The sequence below is a fragment of the Phoca vitulina genome, unplaced genomic scaffold (genome assembly GCF_004348235.1).
Source record: "Phoca vitulina isolate PV1807 unplaced genomic scaffold, GSC_HSeal_1.0 scaffold29, whole genome shotgun sequence".
NCBI lineage: Eukaryota > Metazoa > Chordata > Mammalia > Carnivora > Phocidae > Phoca > Phoca vitulina.
In genome coordinates this window covers 9,247,367-9,270,883 of record NW_022589732.1, presented here as the reverse complement: position 1 = coordinate 9,270,883, position 23,517 = coordinate 9,247,367, and the positions used below count along the sequence as shown (strand labels likewise).

The 23,517-nt window shown below is 38.7% G+C and overlaps 1 protein-coding gene across 1 annotated transcript in view; it reads left to right on the top strand.

The window, feature by feature from the left end:
* The first annotated feature begins 295 nt into the window (after nucleotides 1-295).
* The window catches only part of DNAJC12 (DnaJ heat shock protein family (Hsp40) member C12), a 31,372-nt gene continuing 8,150 nt past the window's right edge, over nucleotides 296-23,517 (top strand). Inside the window, exons 1-3 of the mRNA XM_032423930.1 lie at nucleotides 296-543; nucleotides 12,298-12,376; nucleotides 19,697-19,836. Coding sequence (XP_032279821.1) covers nucleotides 466-543; nucleotides 12,298-12,376; nucleotides 19,697-19,836 — 297 coding nt within the window. The 5' untranslated portion in view covers nucleotides 296-465. The remainder of the gene's footprint in view (nucleotides 544-12,297; nucleotides 12,377-19,696; nucleotides 19,837-23,517) is intronic.

The window sequence follows — 23,517 nt, the reverse complement described above, 5'->3', positions numbered from 1 at the left end:
CTCAGAAAAACACCCACTACTCAGATTTAACAAATTCTAAGAGTTTTATTATATTGCTTCAAATTTTCTTCTATCTCTTAAAAAAAAAGAAAAAAGTTAAAAATATACAGGAAATGGAGAAATGGTTAATTTGGGGAGTACGTAAAAATGGTCAGTCTTTGTCAACCCATAAAATGAATGGTTCAAGTGCATTACTTACATAAACTCAAACTACAGATCCCAGGCAGCATTGCAACAGTTCGGCCCGTGGCCTATTCTTTTCTCTTCTGCAAACAGCCAATGAAAGGTAGAGTTTACAAAGGTCTAGGATGACATCTGGCGTATTGACTGTGGTCAGCCTCAAATCAAGTTATTGCTGTTTGGAACGTGCTGCTGAAAACCAGATCTAAAAAGGCTTTTCCGATTAATTTGCAGCTTATTCTCTCTCTTGTTTCAGAGGGAAGAGAAGCTGACTTAGTAATTGAAATGGATGCAATACTAAGTTACAGGTCAGAAGACACTGAAGATTACTACATGCTGCTGGGGTGTGATGAACTGTCTTCGGTAAGACAGTGGATAATGCTCTTCTTTTTCAAGTTTTTTTTTAAGGTGGTAACTTTGAACTTTTAGTCACATTGCCCAGAAACCTAATCTTATATTCTTTTAAAGCACGTTTGGTTTAGAGAAAGTTAAGTATTTAAATCTTGGGTCTTTACTTGGGTAGAGTCCTTTTGCAATTTTATAGATGTTTGTGATTGAATATGTGTATTCTGGCACATGGCCATAGACTCTTATTTCAAACATACTAAAAATATGTATTTGAAATTTTATTGTAGTGCTCTTGGCCGTGTTTCACAGAATTCATAAGCTATATCTTTATTATGGTATTTTATACTAAAATTGAGATAAATGTAATTTTCTAGTAATTAGTGTTTTTAAAATGTTTTATTAAAATATGTACTTTTATATGAGCGGTTGAATCATATAAGCCAAGAAACATCCTTTTATGTTAACGTTTTAAATCATGTGAGAGAAATGACTTAAAAGGGTGGCTTCTGAAACAAAATGCGTGAAAAACTCTGTAGTTGTTCACTTGATCTACAATGAAATAATGTTTTTAAAGGGTCACACAATGATGAAGGTTGTAAAAGTTTTTTAAATTATGGAAAACTCATTTATAATTCTACTTTCCAAGGATAACACTATTAATGCTTGGTTTATTAATCTTCAGTCTTTTTCCTATATTTTTTGGAGACATGTTTGGGAAGATATATATTTACTTGTTGATTCCTGCTTTTTACCCACTCAAGGATTTCTCCATGCTATTAAAAACACTCTTCATACATATTTTAATGTTGTGCATTTCGTTTTATTGTTGTATCACAATTGATTATTACCTTATTGTTAAATATTTCATTTATTCCTAGTTTTTCAATGTTTTAAATACTGTTGAGATGAAGAGGAAGTATATTTCAATTATATTATTAAATATATCTTATATAATTATTAAAATGTTTTAATTTTATTACTAAAATATGCCTATTAATATTAAAATATTTTAAAGCAAAATATTTTTCTATTTATCTTTGTTTCATAAGGCTGGAGTTAAGTAACAAAATGTGCTTAATTTTGTTTGGAAAATAGAATGTGACGGTGGACATAAAGGATTAAAATCTCTATTGTCATCACACTGAGGGAGTTATCTTAAGTATCTTGTAGCTAAGCACACGCACACATGCACGCACCTGGTTCCAATACTCCTTCAGTTGTATATTTCTCCTTGAGGATAATATGTTACTCTTGTTTACTTTAGTGGTGATTTACTTTTATAGCAATTGAGAAAGCTTATTGACATTTTTACCATCTGTTATGAATTATACTATTGCCAACTAGTTTTTGAAGGGGCTTTTTAAAATCAAAGGAACATAATTTAACTTGATAAGCTTCACAATTTGAATTTAAAAAAATATTGTTATTCTAAGTTATAAAGTAAAGGTCATTATATCCCCATAAATAAATCCCTAGACCCTTTTAGTCAGTCTTTTATAGTTATGTTATTGTTTCCTCAGTCTACAAAGAAGGAGGAGAAGTTTTGAATAGACTGAAAAAAATGATCCTATTGTTTATTTATAATGTTTATAACAGTCTCTTTCATTATAGCTAGCAGTTTTGTTACCAGTTATAGTCATACTTACCTATATTGTGGCATATATTAAAAGCATTGTCTTGGCCATTCTTTCTTTACTGATTCTGTCAATGACATAGCATGTTTAGATTACAATCATTTATTTAAAATGAAATGATCTGTCACAATTTTGTCAATTCTTTTTATATGTATCTTTCCCCTCTTTTCATATATATATTTCCCATTTAAAAAAGATTTTATTTTTTTATTTATAAGTAATCTCCACACCCAGTGTGGGGCTTGAACTCACAACCCCAAGATCAAGAGAACATGCTCTACCGACTGAGGCAGCCAGGCGCCCCTAAAAATATTTTAATTCCATTTTTTGAGTATTTAGTGTGACATTTCCTTTACTTGATTTGTATTGGATGGATTTCTTTTACTTCAAATATTCCTTGATTTGATGTTTTAAAAAGTTGACCAGAACTGTTCATACTCGAAAGCAATTTAGCATTTATAATTTCAAAGCAACTTCATATTTTGATTCTATTTATAACAACTGTGTTGACGCACACACACATATAATTCTTTTGCTTTAGTATATAGTTCTTACAATTTAAAGCTTCTGTTGAAAATTAATGAAATGACATATATAAACCCTGGAAGGGTTTCCACACTGTTGAGTAGAAAACAGCATACCCTCATTTCAAAAACATTTACTGAAGGTTGATTCCAAGTTAGTTAGCTTTTTTGCCTTGAATCAGATTTTACACAAAAGACACATGTTATGAAATCTTCTAAAGTCCTTATTAATGCATACACCACACACTCATGATATAAGACATCCTCTCTGGTGTATATCTTACTTGAATTTTTGATATTTGGTCACCATTTCAATCCTGATTTCAAGATTTCACAGACTTGAAAATTGAGCATAAACTTGATAAATGGAGACACTTATTTTTTGTTTCTAGTTCTCTTTCTTATTGACTTCAGACCACCTGGGTTTAAATCTTGCCATTTACTAGCTATGTGACCTTAGGAAATGGTTTAACTTTTCTATTCCTTTGTTTCCTAATCTGCAAATAGGGGTAATGATAGTACCCACCTCATAGAGTTATTGTGGGGATTAAACGAGACGTGATAAATAAAGTGCTTAGAACAGTGCCTGGCACATTGTGGGTGTGGCCGTGGGCATGGACATTGTTTTGGCCTCACACTAATACTGTACACTTGGAACTTTGTAAATTTAGATTACTCCATAATTGACATTATTTTTTTTAATGTTTTATTTTTGAAAAATTTTTTCCTTTTTTTTTTTTTGAGTAAGTTCTATGCCCAACTTGGGGCTTGAATTTACAACCCCAAGATCAAGAGTCATATGCTCTACCAACTGAGCCAGTCAGGTGACCCAAAATGATCTTTTTAAATTTATTTATATTTATTTATTTATTTTAAAAGATTTTTATGTATTCATCTGAGACACAGAGATACAGAGAGAGAGAGAGAGCATGAGCAGGGAGAGAAACAGAGGGAGAGGGAGAAGCAGGCTCCCCGCTGAGCTAGGAGCCCGATGTGGGGCTTGATCCCAGGACCCTGGGATCATGACCTGAACCGAAGGCAGACACTTAACCATCTGAGCCACTCAGGCGCTCCAAAATGATCTTTTCTAGAAAAGATTTTATTTTTAAGTAATATCTACACACAGTGTGGAAGAGTTCCATGCTCCACTGACTGAACCAGCCGGGTGCCCTCCAAAATGATTTTTTCTTTTTTAAAGATTTTCTTTCTTTCTTTCTTTCTTTTCTTTTTTTTTAAGATTTTATTTATTTATTTGTCAGAGAGAGAGAGAGCACAAGCAGGGGGAGTGGCAGGCAGAGGGAGAGGGAGAAGCAGGCTTCCTGCCGAGCAAGGAGCCTGATGCAGGACTCGATCCCAGGACCCTGGGATCACCACCTGAGCAGAAGGCAGACGCTTAACCGACCAAGCCACACAGGCATGCCCTAAAGATTTTATTTCTTTATTTGAGAGAGAGAGAGGGAGAGAACACAAGGGGGGTGGGGGAAGAGTAGAGGGAGGGGGAGAAGCAGACTCCCCAGTGAGCAGGGAGCCTGACAATGTGCTCCATCCCAGGACCTCAAGATCACTATCTGAGCCAAAGGCACTTAACTGAGCCCCCCCAGAAAAGATTTTTTAATAGACTTTATAAGAGCAGTTTTAGGTTCATAGCAAAATTGAGCAGAAGGTATAGAACTTTCCCCTATACTTCCTTCCCTCTGCTCAGGCATAGCATCTCCGTTATCAATATCTCCACTAGAATGGTTCACTTGTTATAATGATGAACCTACATTGACACATCACTATCACTCAAAGTCCATAGTTCTTATTACGGTTCACTCTTGGGTTTGTACATTCTGTAGGTTTGGACAAATGTATAATGACATTTATCATACAGAGTAGTTTCACTGCTCTAAAAATCCTCTGTGCTCCACCTATTTGAATAATTTTTAGCTTACAGAAAAGTTGTAAAAATAATACAGAGTTCCTATATACACTGCATCCAGCTTCCCGTAATGTTAGCATCATATTACAGTTATCGTGCACAGTAAAATTGTACAATAATTATCAGAAAATTAATATTGGTATAAAAGTATTAACCAGGGGCCAGCAAGCATTTTTTTTTTTTTTTTTGTAAAAGACCAGCTAGACAGAGTCAGGACTAGAGTGAGGTAAGCAGGGCACTTAGGACACACACAAATTTTTTTTTAAGTTCTTTTTTAAGTTTTTTTTTTTTAAGATTTTATTTATTTACTTGTCAGAGAGAGAGAGAGCAGAAGCAGGGGGAGTGACAGGCAGAGGGAGAGGGAGAAGCAGGCTCCTTGTTGAGTAGGAAGTCTGATGTGGGACTCAATCCCAGGACCCTGGGATCATGACCTGAGCTGAAGGCAGACACTTAAAAGACTGAGCCACCCAGGTGTCCCAGGACACAAAATTTAAGGAGGCACTAACTCTCAGGGTTGTGCAAGTGCAGAAACCCAAGAGAGAGAGAGAGAAAGAGTACCTCCTTAAACCTAGGTATCCTGCTTGTCTCACCCTGGTGCTGTCCCTGAGATAGCAAACATTTTACTTTTTTATTTTATTTTATTTTATTTTATTTTATTTTATTTTATTTTATATTTTTTAAAAAGTAGGCTCCATGCCCAGCATGGCTTGAACTCATGACCCCAAGATCAAGACTTGAGTAGAGATCAAGAGAATGATACCCAACTGACTGAGCCATTGAAACCCCCCCCCCTTTTTTTTTGAGCTAGCAAACATTTTAGATTTTGCAGGACTTACGATCTCTGTCACAGCTACTCAGCTCTGCCAGTTCAGGAAAGTAGCCATAGATAATATGTGAAATGAATGACGATGGCTATCTTCCAATAAAACTTTATTTAAAAAAATAGGTGACAGGCCGGATTTGGCCTTTGGGCCAGAGCTAGTCAACCTCTGATCTGAAGGATAGGTCTCATTGTCATTTCATCAGTTTTTCTACTAATGTCTTTTTTCTCTTCTAAGATCCAAGCCAGAATTTTTTATTACACTTAGTCGTCTTGTTCCCTTAGTTTACTCCACAGTGACAATTTCTCATACCTTCCTTGTCTTTCATGATGTGGACACTTTGAAAAGTAATGGTCAGTTATTTTGTAGGATGTCCCTCAATTTTGGTTTGTTTCAGATTTTCTCTTGATTAGACTGAGGTTATGTGTTTTTGGAAAGAACACTGCCGAAGTGATATTGTACCTTTTTCAGTGTATCACCTTAGGGCTACACGATGCTGATATGTCTTACTGACCTGAACACATAGTTAAGGTGGTGTCTGTCAGGTTTCTTCTGCCGGGTTTTTGCATTGTAGAGTTACTAGTTTCCTTTTTGTAATTAACAAATATTTTTGGTGAAGATTCTTGGAGACTGTAGTGTGTCTCCTCAGACTTTTACCCACTGATTTTAGCATCCTTTGGTGGATCTTGCTTATAACAATTACTACTATAGTGTTTGCCTAATGGTGGCTTTCTATTTTCCTCATTCATTTTATATTTATTTCTCAGAATTCTTCCGTAAAGAAAAGTTATCCTTTCTCCCATATTTATTTATTTATTCAACTATTTTCGTCACTATGGATTAATAGTTATTGCATTTTATGGATTATAACACAATACTGCCATTATATATTTTGTGGCTCAAATTGTTTCTCTGGCTCATGTTTTAATTATCATTCCATTAGAATAATGTAGGATCATCCCATGGGATTTATTTCAGGGATATTGTTAATATTTGGAGTTTTAGGGGGAAAATCCAGTTTCACACTAAATGAATTGAAGTGATGGATACTGAGTTTTTTCTCTTAAAATGTTTTTATTATGAAAAATTTCAACCATATATAAAAGTAGAATAGAAACAATGAATCCTCATAGATACTCAACTCAAATAGTTACCACTGGATACTAATTAATTCGCTTATTGAAATGAGTCTTTTCTATAGCATATCAGTTTCCATCACTAGAATCAGTTCATTCTTTTTTTTTAAGATTTTATTTATTTATTTGACAGCAAGAGAGACAGCGAGAGAGGGAACACAAGCAGGGGGAGTGGGAGACGCAGAAGCAGGCTTCCCGCAGAGCAGGGAGCCCGATGCGGGGCTCGATCCCAGGACCCTGGGATCATGACCCGAGCCGAAGGCAGACGCTTAACGACTGAGCCACCCAGGCGCCCCTAGAATCAATTCATTCTTTTAATGAATAAATCACAATTTCCAGAAGGCTCCTATTATGCTATAATCGTGTTATTTAAAGAACATCTGTCAGTCAATAGTCAAGTATTTATTCAACACTGGGCATCCGGCCAGTACTGGAAGTGATGGGGGTAAAACCAAACCAAACCAAACCAAAAGGTGAGAAATAGTGCAAGTGTATAAGAAACCTGGCATCCAGCTCAGGAGCCAAAGCTAATGCAAAGGAAACAATTTGAGAAAAAGTAAGTGCTGTGCTATGTGGTACTATTTATAAATGCAACAGGAATTAAAGGAAGAATATCTGAAAAGATTTCAGAGAAGAGATGAGGCTTGAAATGATCTTACTAGGTCAAAATTCAGACACATGGAGGGAGAGACAGAGGGTGTTTGTGTGGCCAGGGAAATTTGGAGAAGATCCATCCAAGTGGGAATCAAATTAGTGCCTATTGCACACTCAAGTATTTCCTGAACAGATCAGAATATTGTGCTAATAGGCTATGGAAAAGATAAGTTTTTAAGTTTTAAAACTTAATTTCTAAAACTAATATATTTTCAATAAGGAAATGTGGAGTATGAAGACACAGTGGAGAAAAATGTTAACCTAATGCTTAACATCTTGGAGTGTGACATATGGGTGTGTGCACATATGCTGTATTTATGGTTTTTTTTTTTAAAGATCTTATTTATTTATTTTAGGGAGAGAAAAAGGGGAAGGGGCAGAGGGAGAGGGAGAGAGAGAGAGAGAAACTCAAGCAGACTCCATGCTGAGCATGGACCCCGAGGTGAGGCTTGATTGATCTCAAGACCCCAAGATCATGACCTGAGCAGAAACCAAGAGTCAGATGCTTAACTGACTGAGCCACCCAGGCGCCCCTATTGATGTGTTATGTAGGTACATGCACATATATGTAAATATATTTTTTAAAGATTTATTTATTAATTAGAGAGAGCCCGCACATGAGTGGGGGGGAGGAGCAGAGGGAGAAGGAGAGAGAAGTAGACTCCCTGCTGAGCAGGGAGCCCGACGTGGGGCTCAATCCCAGCACCCTGAGATCAGGACTTGAGCTGAAATCAAGAGTTGGATGCTTAACTGACCGAGACACGTAGGCGCCCCATGTGTAAATATTTGTAAGTGCGTTTCCATATGTATTTAGGGTCAGACTACCTTCATTCAAATACTGGCTCTGCCACTAGATGTGTGGTCTTGGGGCAATCACTTAACTTTTCTATTTCTTGGTTTCCTAATCTATAAAATGGGAAAAATTACAGTACCTCACAGAGTTGTTGTGGGAATTAAATGAGATGTTATATGCACAGTGCTTAGAACAGTGCCTGGCATATAGTAAGTCTCAATAAATCTTAGCTATGGGGCGCCTGGGTGGCTCAGTTGGTTAAGCGTTTGCCTTCGGCTCAGGTCATGATCCCAGGGTCCTGGGATCGAGCCCCGCCTGGGGCTCCCGGCTTGGTGGGGAGTCTGCTTCTCCCTCTGCCTGCAGCTGCCCCTGCTTGTGCTCTTTCTTGCTCTCACTCTCTGTCAAATAAATAAAATCTTAAAAAAAAAAATCTTAACTATTATTATTATTGTTATCATCTATATACACATATATATTACATAATCCTTTTTAAGGTAAAATATTGTGGTTTTATGCTGCATATAATGCTTTGTAGTTTACATTTCCTCATAGAAATATGTTACATAATTTTTCTCAGATTATTGAAAGTCTTCTACTACAAGATTATTTTTTTAATGACTGCAAAATATCTCAGCCTATAGCAGTATTTCAATTAACTTTAATATCTTATTGTTGGACACATAAGTTTTTGTTTAAAATTTATAACATTTTATTCAATGAACCTTCTTATAACTAAATAATTTTCCCACCTCTGACTGTCTTCTTATACAAATTCCTAGAATTAGAACTGTTGTATCAAAGAGTGAAAAAATTATAGGCTTTTCATATATATATATGTATATATACATGTATATCTAATTCTATCACTCTTTGGTATATATGTACATATATATTTCTGGGAAATTTGCATCCTCACTGGGAGAGCATGAAAATGTTCATTTTTTTGCACCTTCAGTGACACTGGTCATTATCATGCCTTGGATGTTTTGATTTATTTGATTTTGAGTAAAGCTGAACATTTGTTTGTATATTTATTGGCCAGCGTAATAGGCAGTTTTCCAGACCATTGAACACTGGATCAGGAAGGCAGGAATCAGTGGACCTTGACATGGAGGGCCTCATTTGTCCATGGGCTGCACTTGGCACGGGCGCATGGGATGGAGATGCCAGGAGATAAATAGAATATTCTCAAAACAAACTAACCCACTTTACTAGTTAGTTTACCCAGAACCAGTCCTACGTAGGTGGCTTGTGACAAATTTTGTGATACTAAAACTATAAACAGTAATGAAAGACAGATATGGAGTATTCTTAATTTTTTAAAATAGAAAATTGGCAAAGTAAAGAAAATATAAAGAAAAAACTAACAATCACATACATTAGCACTATTGAGAATTAACCATTTTGATACATTTGCTTCCATGGGCTAATACTAGAATGTGTGTGTTTTTTTTTTCTTTTTTTACTAGAATGTTTTCTAATGGGATAGGAATGAAAAAATAAAACAATTACAGCAAAACCCCCCAAATTTTCTACCTTTGATAGATAAGTATGATTTTATCTATTTATCTTATTAAAATCCTCCAATATATATACATAAATATGTGTATAGGTGTGTGTCTTGAAAGGTGTAACCTGTTATCCTGGGGGGATGAGGAGTAAAGGGGCTTTTACTTTTTGTTCTGTATTGATATAAACTTTTTCTTTTTAAAAGATTTTATTTATTTATTTGACAGAGAGAGACACAGCGAGAGAGGGAACACAAGCAGGGGGAGTGGGAGAGGGAGAAGCAGGCTTTCCGCGGAGCAGGGATCCCGACGCAGGGCTCGATCCCAGGACCCTGGGACCATGACCTGAGTGGAAGGCAGACACCCAAAGACTGAGCCACCCAGGCGCCCCTGATATAAACTTTTTTGAAGAGAGATTGTGAATAATCATAAGTAACCTAATTAAAAAATGCTTACTACTATTAGAATCTTTAGAATTTTTAATATTTTAAAATTTAAAAGCAGGTCTCATTCTCAATTTTCTTTGTTATATAAGCAGTTTATAGTGACTGATGGTTAAAGGGAACACCCAGGAAGAGGAAACACAATTAATTACAGTTCTTAACAGGAAGTCTATCCCTTCCTGTTATTCCAAGGGATTCTCAGTAGATACTTAATACGGAAAAGAATAGTTATTAGTCTGGGCACTTAATGCATATGCTTATCTAATACAGTCTGGGTTATAAATGTGAAGAAATTTTTTTTTTGATTAAGGATTTTTTTTTTATTAAGAATTGATTAAGAATGACCCAGAGTTGATAAATTTATGTTTTTTCCATGAGTCTTGTTACAATATTGAGCAGAGCTGCTTGAGAATTTATTTCTCAAACAAGAGGTAATTTGCTTTCATTAATTAGTGGATATTAAATATGGAACTTGATAATAGGTCCCTAAGCCTGAAGAATTTGGCCATATAAAACAGTAGTTAAGATTATTGGATTTGAAGTCCAACTGCTTAGTTAACAAAAAATTCAGCTTTTTTAGTATCTAGCTAAATGATTTCAGACAAGTTACTTAACCACCGACCTTTGGTGTTAGCTATTTTTATTGAGGTCTTACTATGATTAGGCTTTGTGTTAAAGGCCCTATTTCTATCCAGCATGCAATGTAAAGATGAGGAAACCAAGGCACATGAAGTTACATAACTTGCCTAAAGTCTCAGGGCAGAACTGGGATTTAAAACAAAGCAATCAGGGGCGCCCGGGGGCCCAGTCAGTTAAGCATCTGTCTTCCACTGGGGTCATGATCACGGGGTCCTGGGATAGAGCCCATATCAAGCCCCGCATCCAGCCCCTCATGGAGCCCTGCATCGAGTCCCTCATGAGCCCCTCACCAAGCCCCTCACCTATCCCTGTATTGGGCTCCCTGCTTGGTGGGGGGTCTGCTTCTCCCTCTCCCTCTGCCCCTCTCCACCTCTCCTGTTCTCTTGTGCGTGTGCTCTCTCTCTCAAATAAATAAATAAAAATCTAAAAATAAATAAATAAATAAAATGAAGCAATCAGATTGCTGAGCCACAGAACCACTGTTGTCTCCCGCTGCTGTCATTGGAATTACAATTAACAAAGACAAGTCTTGATGATTCATGATAACAAGGATTAGAGGGCTGAGTGAAAGCAAATCAAATCAAAATGCCTCTCAAGCCTCATGTTAGTTTGGGAGAAGTTTCTCTTTTCCCAGAGTCTCTAGCCACACTGTTAATTGGTAACAAAATTAACAGGTTTGAATTCTGTCCTTTTTTAAAAATTGTGAAATTCTTTTTTTTTTTTTAAATTCTTAAAGAAAAAAGAGGGGGCAAAGGCAGAAAGAGGGAACTTTATAATGGATAATTTATAAACTAGACACTCATCCTTGAATAATGAATGATGGCTAAGCATCTTTTAAAGAACTCAGATGATGAAAAAAATGAACTCAGATGAGTGAACACATCTAAATTTATGTATTCTTAGGATAAACCTATCTGACTATTTTTGACATTTAAATATATATTAGGCTCACAGGTGTGTTGGGCCATCATCTAAATGCAGTTCAGTTGTCATCACAGACTACTATTTGGATAGAAGTTTTTATTGGATGCTTTCTGAGTTTTATTATAGAGGAAATTCTTTTTCTTTCTTTCTTTCTTTTCTTTCTTTCTTTCTTTCTTTCTTTCTTTCTTTCTTTCTTTCTTTCTTTCTTTCTTTTCTTTCTTTCAAGATTTTATTTATTCATTTGAGACAGAGAGATACAGAGAGAGAGAGAGCATGAGCAGGGGGAGAGGCAGAAGCAAGCTCCCCGCTGAGCAGGGAGTCCATTGCAGGGCTGGATCCCAGGACCCCAGGATCATGACCTGAGCTGAAGGCAGACGCCCAACCATCTGAGCCACTCAGGCATCCCTAGAGGAAATTATTTCTTAGAGTAAAAAGTCAAGGGGCACCTGGGTGGCTCAGTCATTAGTTAAGCATCTGCCTTCGGCTCAGGTCATGATCCCAGGGTCCTGGGATCGAGCCCCGTGTCGGGCTCCCTGCTCCTTGGGAAGCCTGCTTCTCCCTCTCCCACTCCCCCTGCTTGTGTTCCCTCTTTTGCTATGTCTCTGTCAAATAAATAAAATCTTAAAAAAAAAAAAAAGTCAAAATACAAATATAAGGATCAAAAGAAAAAGTTGGGTTGAATACGGCTGTTTTGAGAAGGAATGATGCCCAGCTTCTTCCTTTATGCCATTTAAGTTGGATTCCTTATTTTAAACATTGATTTTTATTTTAGGTTGAACAAATCATGGCAGAATTTAAAGTCAGAGCCTTGGAATGTCACCCTGACAAGCATCCTGAGAACTCCAAAGCTGGTAAGTATTTAATAATGCCTGTTTCCCACGAAAATGAATAGCATCTAGAACTAAAAAGCTATTGAATAATAACTAAATTTCCTTTTGTATGTTATGCTCACACTTATTCTTTCATTCAATGCCCAAGAATGTTTTTGCACCATTGGATGGCAGAAGGGGAGGAAGGAACTGTGTAGGGTCTTTTCTCCAATAGTATTGAACTTCCATTTTTCTTTAGCTGTAATGTGCTGCTTCCTGGTTTAAAATTTGTACATTTTATGCTTTATTTCACTAGCTCTTGAGTGTTAACATGTCTTAAGTATGTTTGTAACAGGTGATTGCCTTGATGAGAACCTTGCTGTATTTTCTTCATTCTGGGGAACTGAATATGTCTCTGTAGAACATATGATAATATATTCATACTTTTGTTTTTCTTTATCATAATTTAAATTCCATTATCATAAATTTTGACATAAATGCTTATGTGTATTTCAGCTTGAAAAAATATAAACCAATTATCCTTCCTTGATCTGTCTCCCTCCTGCTCCTCTTCTTTCTTTCCTTTTAGAGCCAAACTTCCTGAAAAAGAAGTTCACAGTTGCTATCTCTACTTTTCTTCACCAATTTTCAGTTTATCCCAGTCTGACTTCCTCCTCACCTTTCTTGAAATGACTCTTGGAATAGCCACCAAGGACTTCCTGGCTGCCAAATCCAAGGGTTACTCTTTAGTTCTTATCTTCCCTGTGTTTGCATCAGAAATTGACACTGTTGACCATGCGTCCTTGAAACACTCTTTTCTCTTAGATACCAAGATAAACACTCATACTTTTCCTCCAACCTCGTGGGCTGATCTTTCTGTCTCTGTTGTGACTCCTTCTCTTCTGCCCTAAGGTTCCTTTTTTTTTTTTTTTTAAAGATTTTATTTGACAGAGAGAGATAGTGAGAGCAGGAACACAAGCAGGGGGAGTGGGAGAGGGAGAAGCAGGCTTCCCGCTGAGCAGGGAGCCCAATATGGGGCTCGATCCCAGGACCCTGGGACCATGACCTGAGCCGGAGGCAGACACTTAACGACTGAGCCACCCAGGCGCCCCTGCCCTAAGGTTCCTAAGATCTCTATTATCACTAATTAGTTTTGTGTGGCTTTGAATTTCACATAAATGGAATCATACAGTCCTCCTTTGTGTGTGGCTTCTTTTGCTTTACCTTGTCTGTGATATTTGCCCATTTTGTACATGTAGCGACAGTTCATTCTTTGTCATTGCTGGGCCTTTAGGTACAAGCCCCTTCATGTGCTCCCTGCCCCTCCCCATCTCTCCATTTTCATCTTCTCTCCACCACCATGCCCACTACTCCATGTTTCTGCCTCACAGGACTACCTTTGTTCCTTAATATACCCTGTTTTCTACTCTTCAGAGCTCGGACCTTTTTTTTTTTTTTAAGAGAGAGAGAGTGGGGGAGGGGGTGGGGGTGGGGGGAGGGGCAGAGGGAGAGAAAGAATCTTAAGCAGGCTCCATGCCCAGTGCAGAGCCTGGTGCAGGGCTTGATCCCACGACCCTGAGATCATGACCTGAGCTGAAATCAAGAGTTGGATGCTTAACCAACCGACTGAACCACTCAGGTGCCCCTACACTTCAAACCTTTATGCCTGCTGCCTCTCTGTCTGGCTCCCTCTGAGGCCGACACACATCTCTGCTTTGCTCTGATTGGTTAGGTCACTCCTATGTCAGGTTTCAGCTTAGCCATCGCTTCCTCTGGGAAGTCACCTGTGCCCCACCTACTCAGAGCACCCTATACATCGGGCAGAAGACTGTATCACACCATCTCCTTGTTGCCTGTTTGCTTGTCAGTCATACTGAAAGCTCAGTGAGGCAGGCTTCCTGCTATCTTGTTCGCAGTAATATGCCCCACACCTCACATAGCACCTACCATGGAGGACACTTAACTTTGTGCAAATCATTTATTGAGTGACTGAATGAATAAATTCATGAACATTTCTTTAGGAGACATATTAATTACCTCTTTGAACTGGAGTTACTATTAAGATAGATGTCCTGGGGCGCCTGGGTGGCTCAGTTGGTTGAGTGGCCAACTCTTGATTTCGGCTCAGGTCATGATCTCGGAGTCCTGGGATTGAGTCCACATGGGGCTCTGAGCTCAGGTGGGGAGTTTGCTTGAGGATTCTCTCTCTCCTTCAGTCCTCCTCTCCCCCCAGCTCGCACTCTCTCCCTCTCAGATAAATAAATAAATCTTAAAAAATAGATGTCCTAACATAAAAGTATAAAAATTTGATAAACACTTAAAAACAACTACCACCCCAGGTTATTCTTTAACTGGGTTCTTTCCCAATAAAGCATGGCTTTGAGTTGTTTCTCTGTCTCTGGCAAACAATTTCTATTTGGGATACACAATGAATCACTGTGCAATCATTGCCATTTCTGGTTGCCATAGTGATGGGAGTTTTCACATATGGGCTACCTCGAGGCTTCTTGTTCAGAGAAACATTTAAATGTAAGTATTGTTTAAAATGAAAGGTACACAGACATCAATATCTTCCCCTGTCAGGCTTGCAGTTGATAGATGAGTCAACCTGTGGGTAGAAATTGTTTTCAAATCTGTTCAAGCATCCATTTACTCAATTTGGATTGATACGACTTTCTGAAAATGTAAGTGGTTCTTTATACACTTGGAGAAGGATTAAGGGTACTGATAAAAATATTTTAAAATATTAAACAGAGCGCCTGGGTGGCTCAGTCAGTTAAGCATCCAACTCTTGGATTCAGCTCAGGTCATGATCACAGGGTTAAGAGATTAAGCCCCACACTGGGCTCTGCGCACAGCAGGGAGTCCGCTTGAGATTCTCTCCCTCTCCCTTTCTCTCTGCACCTACCCCTGCTCCCACGCGTGTGTGCACTCTCTCTCTAATAAATAAATAAATCTTAAAAAAAAAATATTAAACAAAAATTCACCCAGATGCTGAATTTAGTTTGGCAGAAATCCAAACTACATTAGGCAGATTTTGAAACATATTTCATCAAGGTGAAAGCTTATAGAGCAACTGCCTGTAGGAGAAATTAAACTTGTATATATACCTTTTTGGTTCATTAAGTGTAGTCTCAACTATTTCCACTGAAATTACTAATTTGCTAGCATGATGGAGTAGTAGATATGGAGCACAGTCTTGTCTGTCTGGATTGCTCCTTGATCCCACTGCTGAGCTAGTTGACCTTGGGCAATCTCTTGAACCTCAGCATTCTCATAGGAAAAATGGGTAGACCAGTAGTATATTGCTTCATGCATCTAATGTGAAGGACAAATGAGGTAGCTTGCATGCAGGAATAGCTCAATGAATGTTGGCAATTATGATTCAGTGGACTTTCTTTTCTTGTTTTTATACAGCATTCCAAGATAAAAAAATTTTTTTTTTTTTAAATTTTAGAAAGAGCGTGCACATGCATTTGTGCACGAGAGTGGGTTGGGGGTGAGGCAGAGAGAGAATCTTTAGCAGTTTCCACACCCGGTGTGCTGTAGAAATTGTGTCACTGAGCACAAAACTCCTGGCTGGTGCTCATGCCAATCCTGTGTATGTGCATGACAGTAACTGTTTCAGGCCAATGCTTTATTAACTTCTCCCTGACCCTGAAGAAAGGGATTTCAGACTAAATTAAAGATCTGTGAAATGGTATTTTTGTTATTGATTTGTAGGCTGCAAAGACATTTGGATAGTTGAAGGAGAGCTCCTTGTCCTTGCTAACTGATATCTTTCCATGTCTCCATGCTTTCTCACTTTAAAAACTCTTTATTGCTTTTTCCCCTTTGAATAAAAATAACATACAGTAATAAATAATGTTGAAAGTGAAAGTCTGCTCTTATCGCTCCCTGCCAGGGAACCACTATTAACAGTGGTATATTTTCTTCCATATTTTTTTCAAAGTACGGTCTGACATCATGTTTTTATTATTATTTTTCAAGTAATTGTAAGTGGTCTACATTTGAAAGATGACTATAATAATACCAATTCAATTGTGAAATATGAATTTAAAAGAACCTCTGTATTTTCAGAGTAGATCTAGGAGTTAAAACAGAATGTCTCTCAAAGGTCCCGGCATCATTTGCTCATATAAGCTTGTAAAATGAGATCTCTCTTCCCAGAACTGGTAAATGTTTATCTTGTGTGACTCATTTGATTAGCTGACATATTAAAGGACAGGTATAAACCCAAACTCATTTTTAATGTGGTAGAGAGGATGGAAGAAGGAAAGCCCAGCTATCAGGCAAGATAAAGTATCTTTAGCTTTCTGCTTATCAATTGTTGTCGAGGGACTGACATCAGAATAATCCCAGGCAGGCTTCTTCCATTCTGCAGACTCCGAAACCAGGCTAACAGTAATGTGCAAAGAGAAGGTGACTCATAGATAAATATGTAAATCTTTACAAACACTGCTGTAGTAGTAACTGGCATGTGCATCCGTGGCAATAATTTAAAGAGCTTTTTATTTGCCTTGGAAAAAGTGACATCTTATTTGTACAGTGGGATATTTAAATTGTCATCAGTGGTAGAAGGATTACTCTGGAGCGAGCTGCTATGGCAAGATGCTTTTTATTAGTTTGTTTATTTTCCTGTAGTTTTCAATAGCCTCATCTTTAGGGTCTTCCCTTTAACTCACTAATGGCTACCTCCAGCGGTGATATTAAATAGTTAATGGCCTGTTAGGTACTGTCTTGGAGGGACCCTGCTGTGGCAGGGAGTATCTTGTTGTTGGGGGAACACTTAAAAGTGGTGGTGTTTGGAGGATGGGGGCTCAGGAATAGCGATTCGTTACCACCTGGGGTACAGAAGTATTTCAGTATTTTCAATACTGTCAGTATTGACTGTACATTTGCCTCAACACCTGTTTGAGAGACTCTGGATTACTTCCCATGGGTTTTTTAAAAAAAGATTTTATTTATTTATTTATTTATTTATTTATTTATTTATTTATTTATAGAAAGAGAGAGAGAGTCCATGTGAGCGGGGGGAGGGGCAAAGGGAGAGGGAGAGAGAGAATCTCAAAGAAACTTGTGCTGAGTGTGGAGCCTGGCACGGGGCTAGACCTCACGACCCTGTGATCATGACCTGAGTAGAAATCAAGAGTCGGAAGTTTAACGGACTGAGCCACCCAGGCACCTCCCATGAGGTATTTTTAAACACTATCAGGGCAATTTAAATTAGTTTTCCCACTGATGGTATTAAAATATTCCTAATTCACAAAATGTTTTAATGATACGTGTCATTTCTTTGGTGGTTGGAGCTCAGGGAATAGCTCTATATATTATCTTTCTCACACTCAAAATAGGAAGCATTCACTTATTGGTTCATTGAACAAATACCTTTTGAGCATGGGCTATGCTGTTTCAGTGCAAAGGATACAGCAGAGAACAAAACAGATAAAGTCTCTGTTTCCACAGAGTTTGTATTGTGGTAGAGGAGACAGATCATAAAAAACTACGTAATGGCTGGGGGCAAGTACTATAATGAAAAGTAAAGTAGGGCAAGGGAGATAAAGGTGTGGGGCTGGTGGGCAGTCATTTTATATAGCATAGTCAGGGAAGACCCCCTCTACAAGACAGGATCTGAGATGACATCTGGAGGAAGTAAGCCATATGAATGCCTGGTCAGACACTCAACTGACTGAACCACCCAGGTGCCCCCAAAAGATGATTTTTTCCCCAGTCGAATGGTCTTGGTACTTTTGTAGAGAACCAATTGACTTTGGGCGCCTGGCTGGCTCAGTCGGTGGAGCATGCAACTCTTACTGCCAGGGTTGTGAGTTTGAGCCCCACATTGGGTGTAGAGATTACTTAAAAATAAAATCTTGGGCGCCTGGGTGGCTCAGTTGGTTGGGCGACTGCCTTCGGCTCAGGTCATGATCCTGGAGTCCTGGGATCGAGTGCCACATCAGGCTCCCTGCTCAGCAGGGAGTCTGCTTCTCCCTCTGACCCTCCCCCCTCTTGTGCTCTCTCTCAAATAAATAAATAAAATCTTAAAAAAAAAATCTTAAAAAAAACAGAAAGAAAACCAATTGACTGTAAATTTGAGGGTTTATTTTGGACTCATACTATCCCATTTATTTATGTTTACTCTAATGCTAGTACTACACTGTTTTCATTACTGTAGCTTTGTAGAAAGTTTTAAGTTGGGAAGTGTGAGTTCTTCCAACTTTGTTTTTGTTTTTCAAGATTGTTTTGACTATTCTGAGACCCTTGCCTGTACATATGGATTTTTAGGATCAACTTTTCACAAAAAAAGGCACCTGGGATTTTGACAGAGATTACATTAAATCTATAGAGCAGTTTGGAGAATTACCATCTTAGAAATGCTAGGTCTTCTGATCCTTGAACATGGATATCTATTCATTTAGATATTTAATTTCTTTCAACAGTGTTTTATAGTTTTCAATATATAAGTCTTGCACTTCTTTCGTTAACATTTTTTTCTAAGTATTTTATTCTTTTTGATGCTATTGTAAATGGAATTCCTTCCCTGATTTCATTTTCAGATTGCTCATTGATACTGTATAGAAACACAATTGATTTTTGTGTATTGTTCTATAGAAAGTTTGAGCTTCATTGAAGAGCAGAAGAGACATTGGAAGTGTTTACAAAAGGGACATGGATGGTTTCTATTGTATGCCATCTGGTCAAATAGATCAGCGACCAAGCTACCATTTATCAACCACCTACCATGTTACTTCCTGTGCTTAAACCCTCCCAATAACTTCTTATTGTTCTTACAACAAAAACAGACCAGAATCCTTAGGCCTCTAAGGTCCTGGATGACTGGGCCCTTGTCTACTCTACAGCCCCATTCCTCATTTCCTCATTGTTCTTTCCCAGCCCTGTGTCACATGGGCATTTTCTACTTTCTCTAAATAACTATGCTCCTTCCTGCCTTAGAGTCTTCATTTACACTGTTCCTCTAGCCTGATCACTACCCTTCCTCACAACTACCACTAGAAAAGGTAGTTTTCTTCCTAGTAGACAAAACTGTAATTTTTCTGATGTTTGTAAATGTCAATCCCACTAAATAGTTCATGTCTCCTGTTCACACCTGTGAACACTTGGCACATCACTGGAGCTCAGTGAAGAGAGTGGATAAACGGTGAGCCAGGCCCTTTACATCCATGATCTCACTTGTCCTTGTGATTCACCCTACACATGAGGAAATGAAAGCTTGAAGAGGTGAACTGGCCCAAGGTCACATAGCCAGTAAATAACAGACCTATTCCAGTGAGATCACTTTGCTTGGGAGTTTAAAATAACTCCTTCAAGAGAGGAGTGCTCATCTTTTGATTTGTTTTCCAGTGGAGACTTTCCAGAAACTGCAGAAGGCAAAGGATATTCTGACTAATACAGAGAGTCGTGCTCGCTATGACCACTGGCGCAGGAGCCAGATGTCGATGCCATTCCAGCAGTGGGAAGCTTTGAGTGACTCGGTGAAAACGGTAGGTTCCGCTCTGGGATGTAGTGAATTCATGAAGCTCAGGCTGCCCAAGGATGAGACTCACGTAGCAGCTTAAAAAGTCAATAGGCAGGGGCGCCTGGGTGGCTCAGTCATTAAGTGTCTGCCTTCGGCTCAGGTCATGATCCCGGGGTCCTGGGATTGAGCCCCGCATCAGTGGGGAGTCTGCTCCTCCCTCTGCCCCTCCCCCTGCTTGTGCTCTCTCTCTCTTTCTCTGTCAAAATAAATAAATAAATCTTAAAAAAAAAAGTCAATAGGCAATAGGACGGAGAAGACCAAGAAGCTGGTAGAATCTAGATATAACTCAGTGTCCACAAATCCTGTGAAGGGGAATTCAGTGGGTCAGCGCCAGAAGAGCTGATGACTACAATTGTCAGTCTCTCCTTGGCTGTTTGAGTCAATGTATACACTCCTCATTAGCATTTATGTTTTATACATTCTGACAACTGTGCTTCTCAAGTTGCTCATATAATACTGCTGAATTTTGAACCAATGCAAATTCATCTCCTCCATCTTTTTAGTTCATATTGGCCTATTCTCTTCTCAAGGCTTATAAATTCCATAAAAAAGAGCCTGATTAATTAAAGAAAGCTGTAAATTATTTTAAATTTATTCTTGTTACAAATTCTGGTGAAAGAGTCATTGGATTGGTGCAGAGAGACTTTTTAAACCATTGTGTTCTCTTTCTTCATGCTATTAAAAAACTAAATATAAAAATAATCACTATAATTACTGTGTTATACACTTACTTTGTTCTTACATTGACCTTTATATATATATTTCAGTATATAAAAATTATATATATTTATATATATTATTAAACATATTATATATAAATATGCATATTTATATATATTTAGGAGGGGTGGGGTAGAGGGAGAGAGAGAATCTATTTTTTTTTTTAAGATTTTATTTATTTATTTGTCAGAGAGAGAGACAGAGGCAGGCAGAGGGAGAAGCAGGCTCCCCGCTGAGCAAGGAGCCCGACGTGGGGCTCGATCCCAGGACCCTGGGATCATGACCTGAGCCGAAGGCAGATGCTTAACCAACTGATACACCCAGGCGTCCTGGGAGAGAGAGAATCTTAAGCAGGCTATATGCCCAGCATGGAGCCCAAAGTGGGGTTTGGTCTCACAATCCTGAGATCATGACCTGAGCTGAAATCAAGTCAGACACTTAACTGACTGAGCCACCCAGGCACCCCAACCTTTATATATTATAGAGAAAATATGACTTGGGCTCTGGTCATTATCTCAGAGTCCTGATGTCGAGCCCTGCCACAAACCCCGAGCCCTGGGTGAAGCCCTGGGTCGAGCCCCCACATCAGACTCAGCACTCAGTGGGGAGCCTGCTTCTCCCTCTGCCCCTCCCCCTGCTCGTGCTCTCTCTCTCTCTCTCTCTCTCTCTCTCTCTTGCAAATAGATAAATAAAACCTTTAGAAAAAAGAGTTAATAGGAACACATTTTTGGTGAGTTGATTGTTTGACATTGATTGCTTCTGTGAGGGCTTGTTGGGACTGCCAGTTACCTTCACGTGAGTCTATTTGTCTACTGATTGTTTCTGGGTTCCTGGGCTCAGTGAGGTGTCCTTGGGGTGAGTCCAGTTGGCTACAAACAACCAGGGAAGCTTCCTACTATGCCCGTTTGGTTACACTTTCCCCAGTCAGGTGGGAAACAGTGTGTAATTTAACACCTTCTGGGCCTGTTGAGAAGGCAGTCTGTCCTAATTGAATGTTATCCAAAAGCATGTCAAAGATCACCCAGACAAGTAAAAAATTCACTCATGTTGATCCAGAATAAAAACAACTAGTCAATTTTGAATAGTTATTCAGCTGATCCATGGCTCACATGAGTCAATTGATATTTTTCTATTTATTTTTCTATTGTCTATTTAATGTTTACTGGCATGTAGGCACAATTTTTTATTATTAAACAAGGTCCAGAATTAAATTAAATTACTTACTTTATTTATTTTAAAGATTTTATCTATTTGAGAGAGAGAGAGAGAGCGCATAAGCCAGGGGGAGCAGCAGAGGGAGAAGGAGAAGCAGGCTTCCCGTGGAGCAGGGAGCCCGATGTGGGACTCGATCCCAGGACCCTGGGATCATGACCTGAGCCGAAGGCAGACGCTTAACAGACTGAGCCACCCAGGCGCCCCAACATCCAGAATTTTAAAAAATGGCTTCCTAGGGGGAGAAAACACCTTAAAGAAAGCTGGTGAACAAGTCAATGGAGAAGGTAGAATAAGCAACATACCAATTTCATGGACTGTAGGACAGTGGCCCTTGCACCCAGGCTTGGTGTCTGTTTAGCATTAGTTCACCCCCTGCACACAGTGATTGTTTTGGTCTGGTGCAATTCATTATTTTGCTGTACATACTGTCCTTTTCCTAATCTCCCTCTTAGTCTCTATCAACTGCTATCATTTGATATTTTTACTGATGATCATTTGAACTGAGTCATTCCACACTAGTTTGCTTGATGTTAAATGTTGTTCTGTCCAGTTCATATTTTAGGGGAACTGAGAAATACACTCTGTGAGCACAGACGTGAGACCTAATTGTGTCCCAGCAAACCAGGCTGCTTAGCATCACTCTTACATTAGTCCTTTGATTGAAGTACAAAGCATGAGAGCCGCCTGAATATGGGGTTAGATACAGTTGGGCTTTTTTCCCTGTGTATTTCTTTAACTGGGATCAGCAGATACAAGGGTCTGATGATAAAATATTTTATTCTTATAAAGTAGATGGATGAGTAAAACTATTATCTCAGAATATCTTTGCTGGCTATCAAAGCATTTACTGTAGGTAAGTCATTAATCCTCAACACCATCTAAGGACAATAACAGGCACTTTTATTCCAAGAAGTACTGAGACACGGAGTGGACACACTGTACTGGACACTTAGCTGGCTTGTGATGTTGAAGGACCACATTTTCAGCTCTCTGGGCCCTGAATTCTTGAATTTCTTATTTTCTGTTTTTCACTGACCTTCCCAGTATCCTTTCCCCCCACACAGGAAGCCACCGGCTAGCCTCTCTACTCTGCACATGCAGAAAAAGGAAGAAACAAACTGAACAACAACAGACCCCAACCAACCAAACCAAAAGCAGATTTTTTTGCCCCAGCTAAGGCCACTGCCCTTTTTTAAAATTAACATTTTTAAAAAACGATTTTATTTATTTATTTGAGAGAAAGAGCACGAGCTGGGGGCAGGGACTGAAGGAGCGGGAGAAGCAGGCTTCCCGTGGAGCAGGGAGCCCGATGTGGGGCTCGATCCCAGGATCCTGGGATCATGATCTGAGCTGAAGGCAGACGCTTAACTGACTGAGCCACCCAGGTGCCCCTAAAATTAACATTTAAAAAAAAGATTTCATTTTTATTTTTAAAAAAGATTTATTTATTTATTTTAGAGAGGTGGGGGTAGGGGCAGAGGGAGAGAATCCCAAGCAGACTTCCACTGAGCACGGAGCCCTACGCAGGGCTTGATCTCATGACCCTGAGACCATGACTCGAGCTGAAACCTATTGAGCCACCCAGGTGCCCCTTAAAGATTTTATTTTTAGGTAATATCTTCACCCAGTGTGGGGCTCAAACTTAAAACCCTGAGATCAAGGGTTGCATGCTCTACTGTCTGAGCCAGTCTCCATCTTTTTTTTTTTTTTT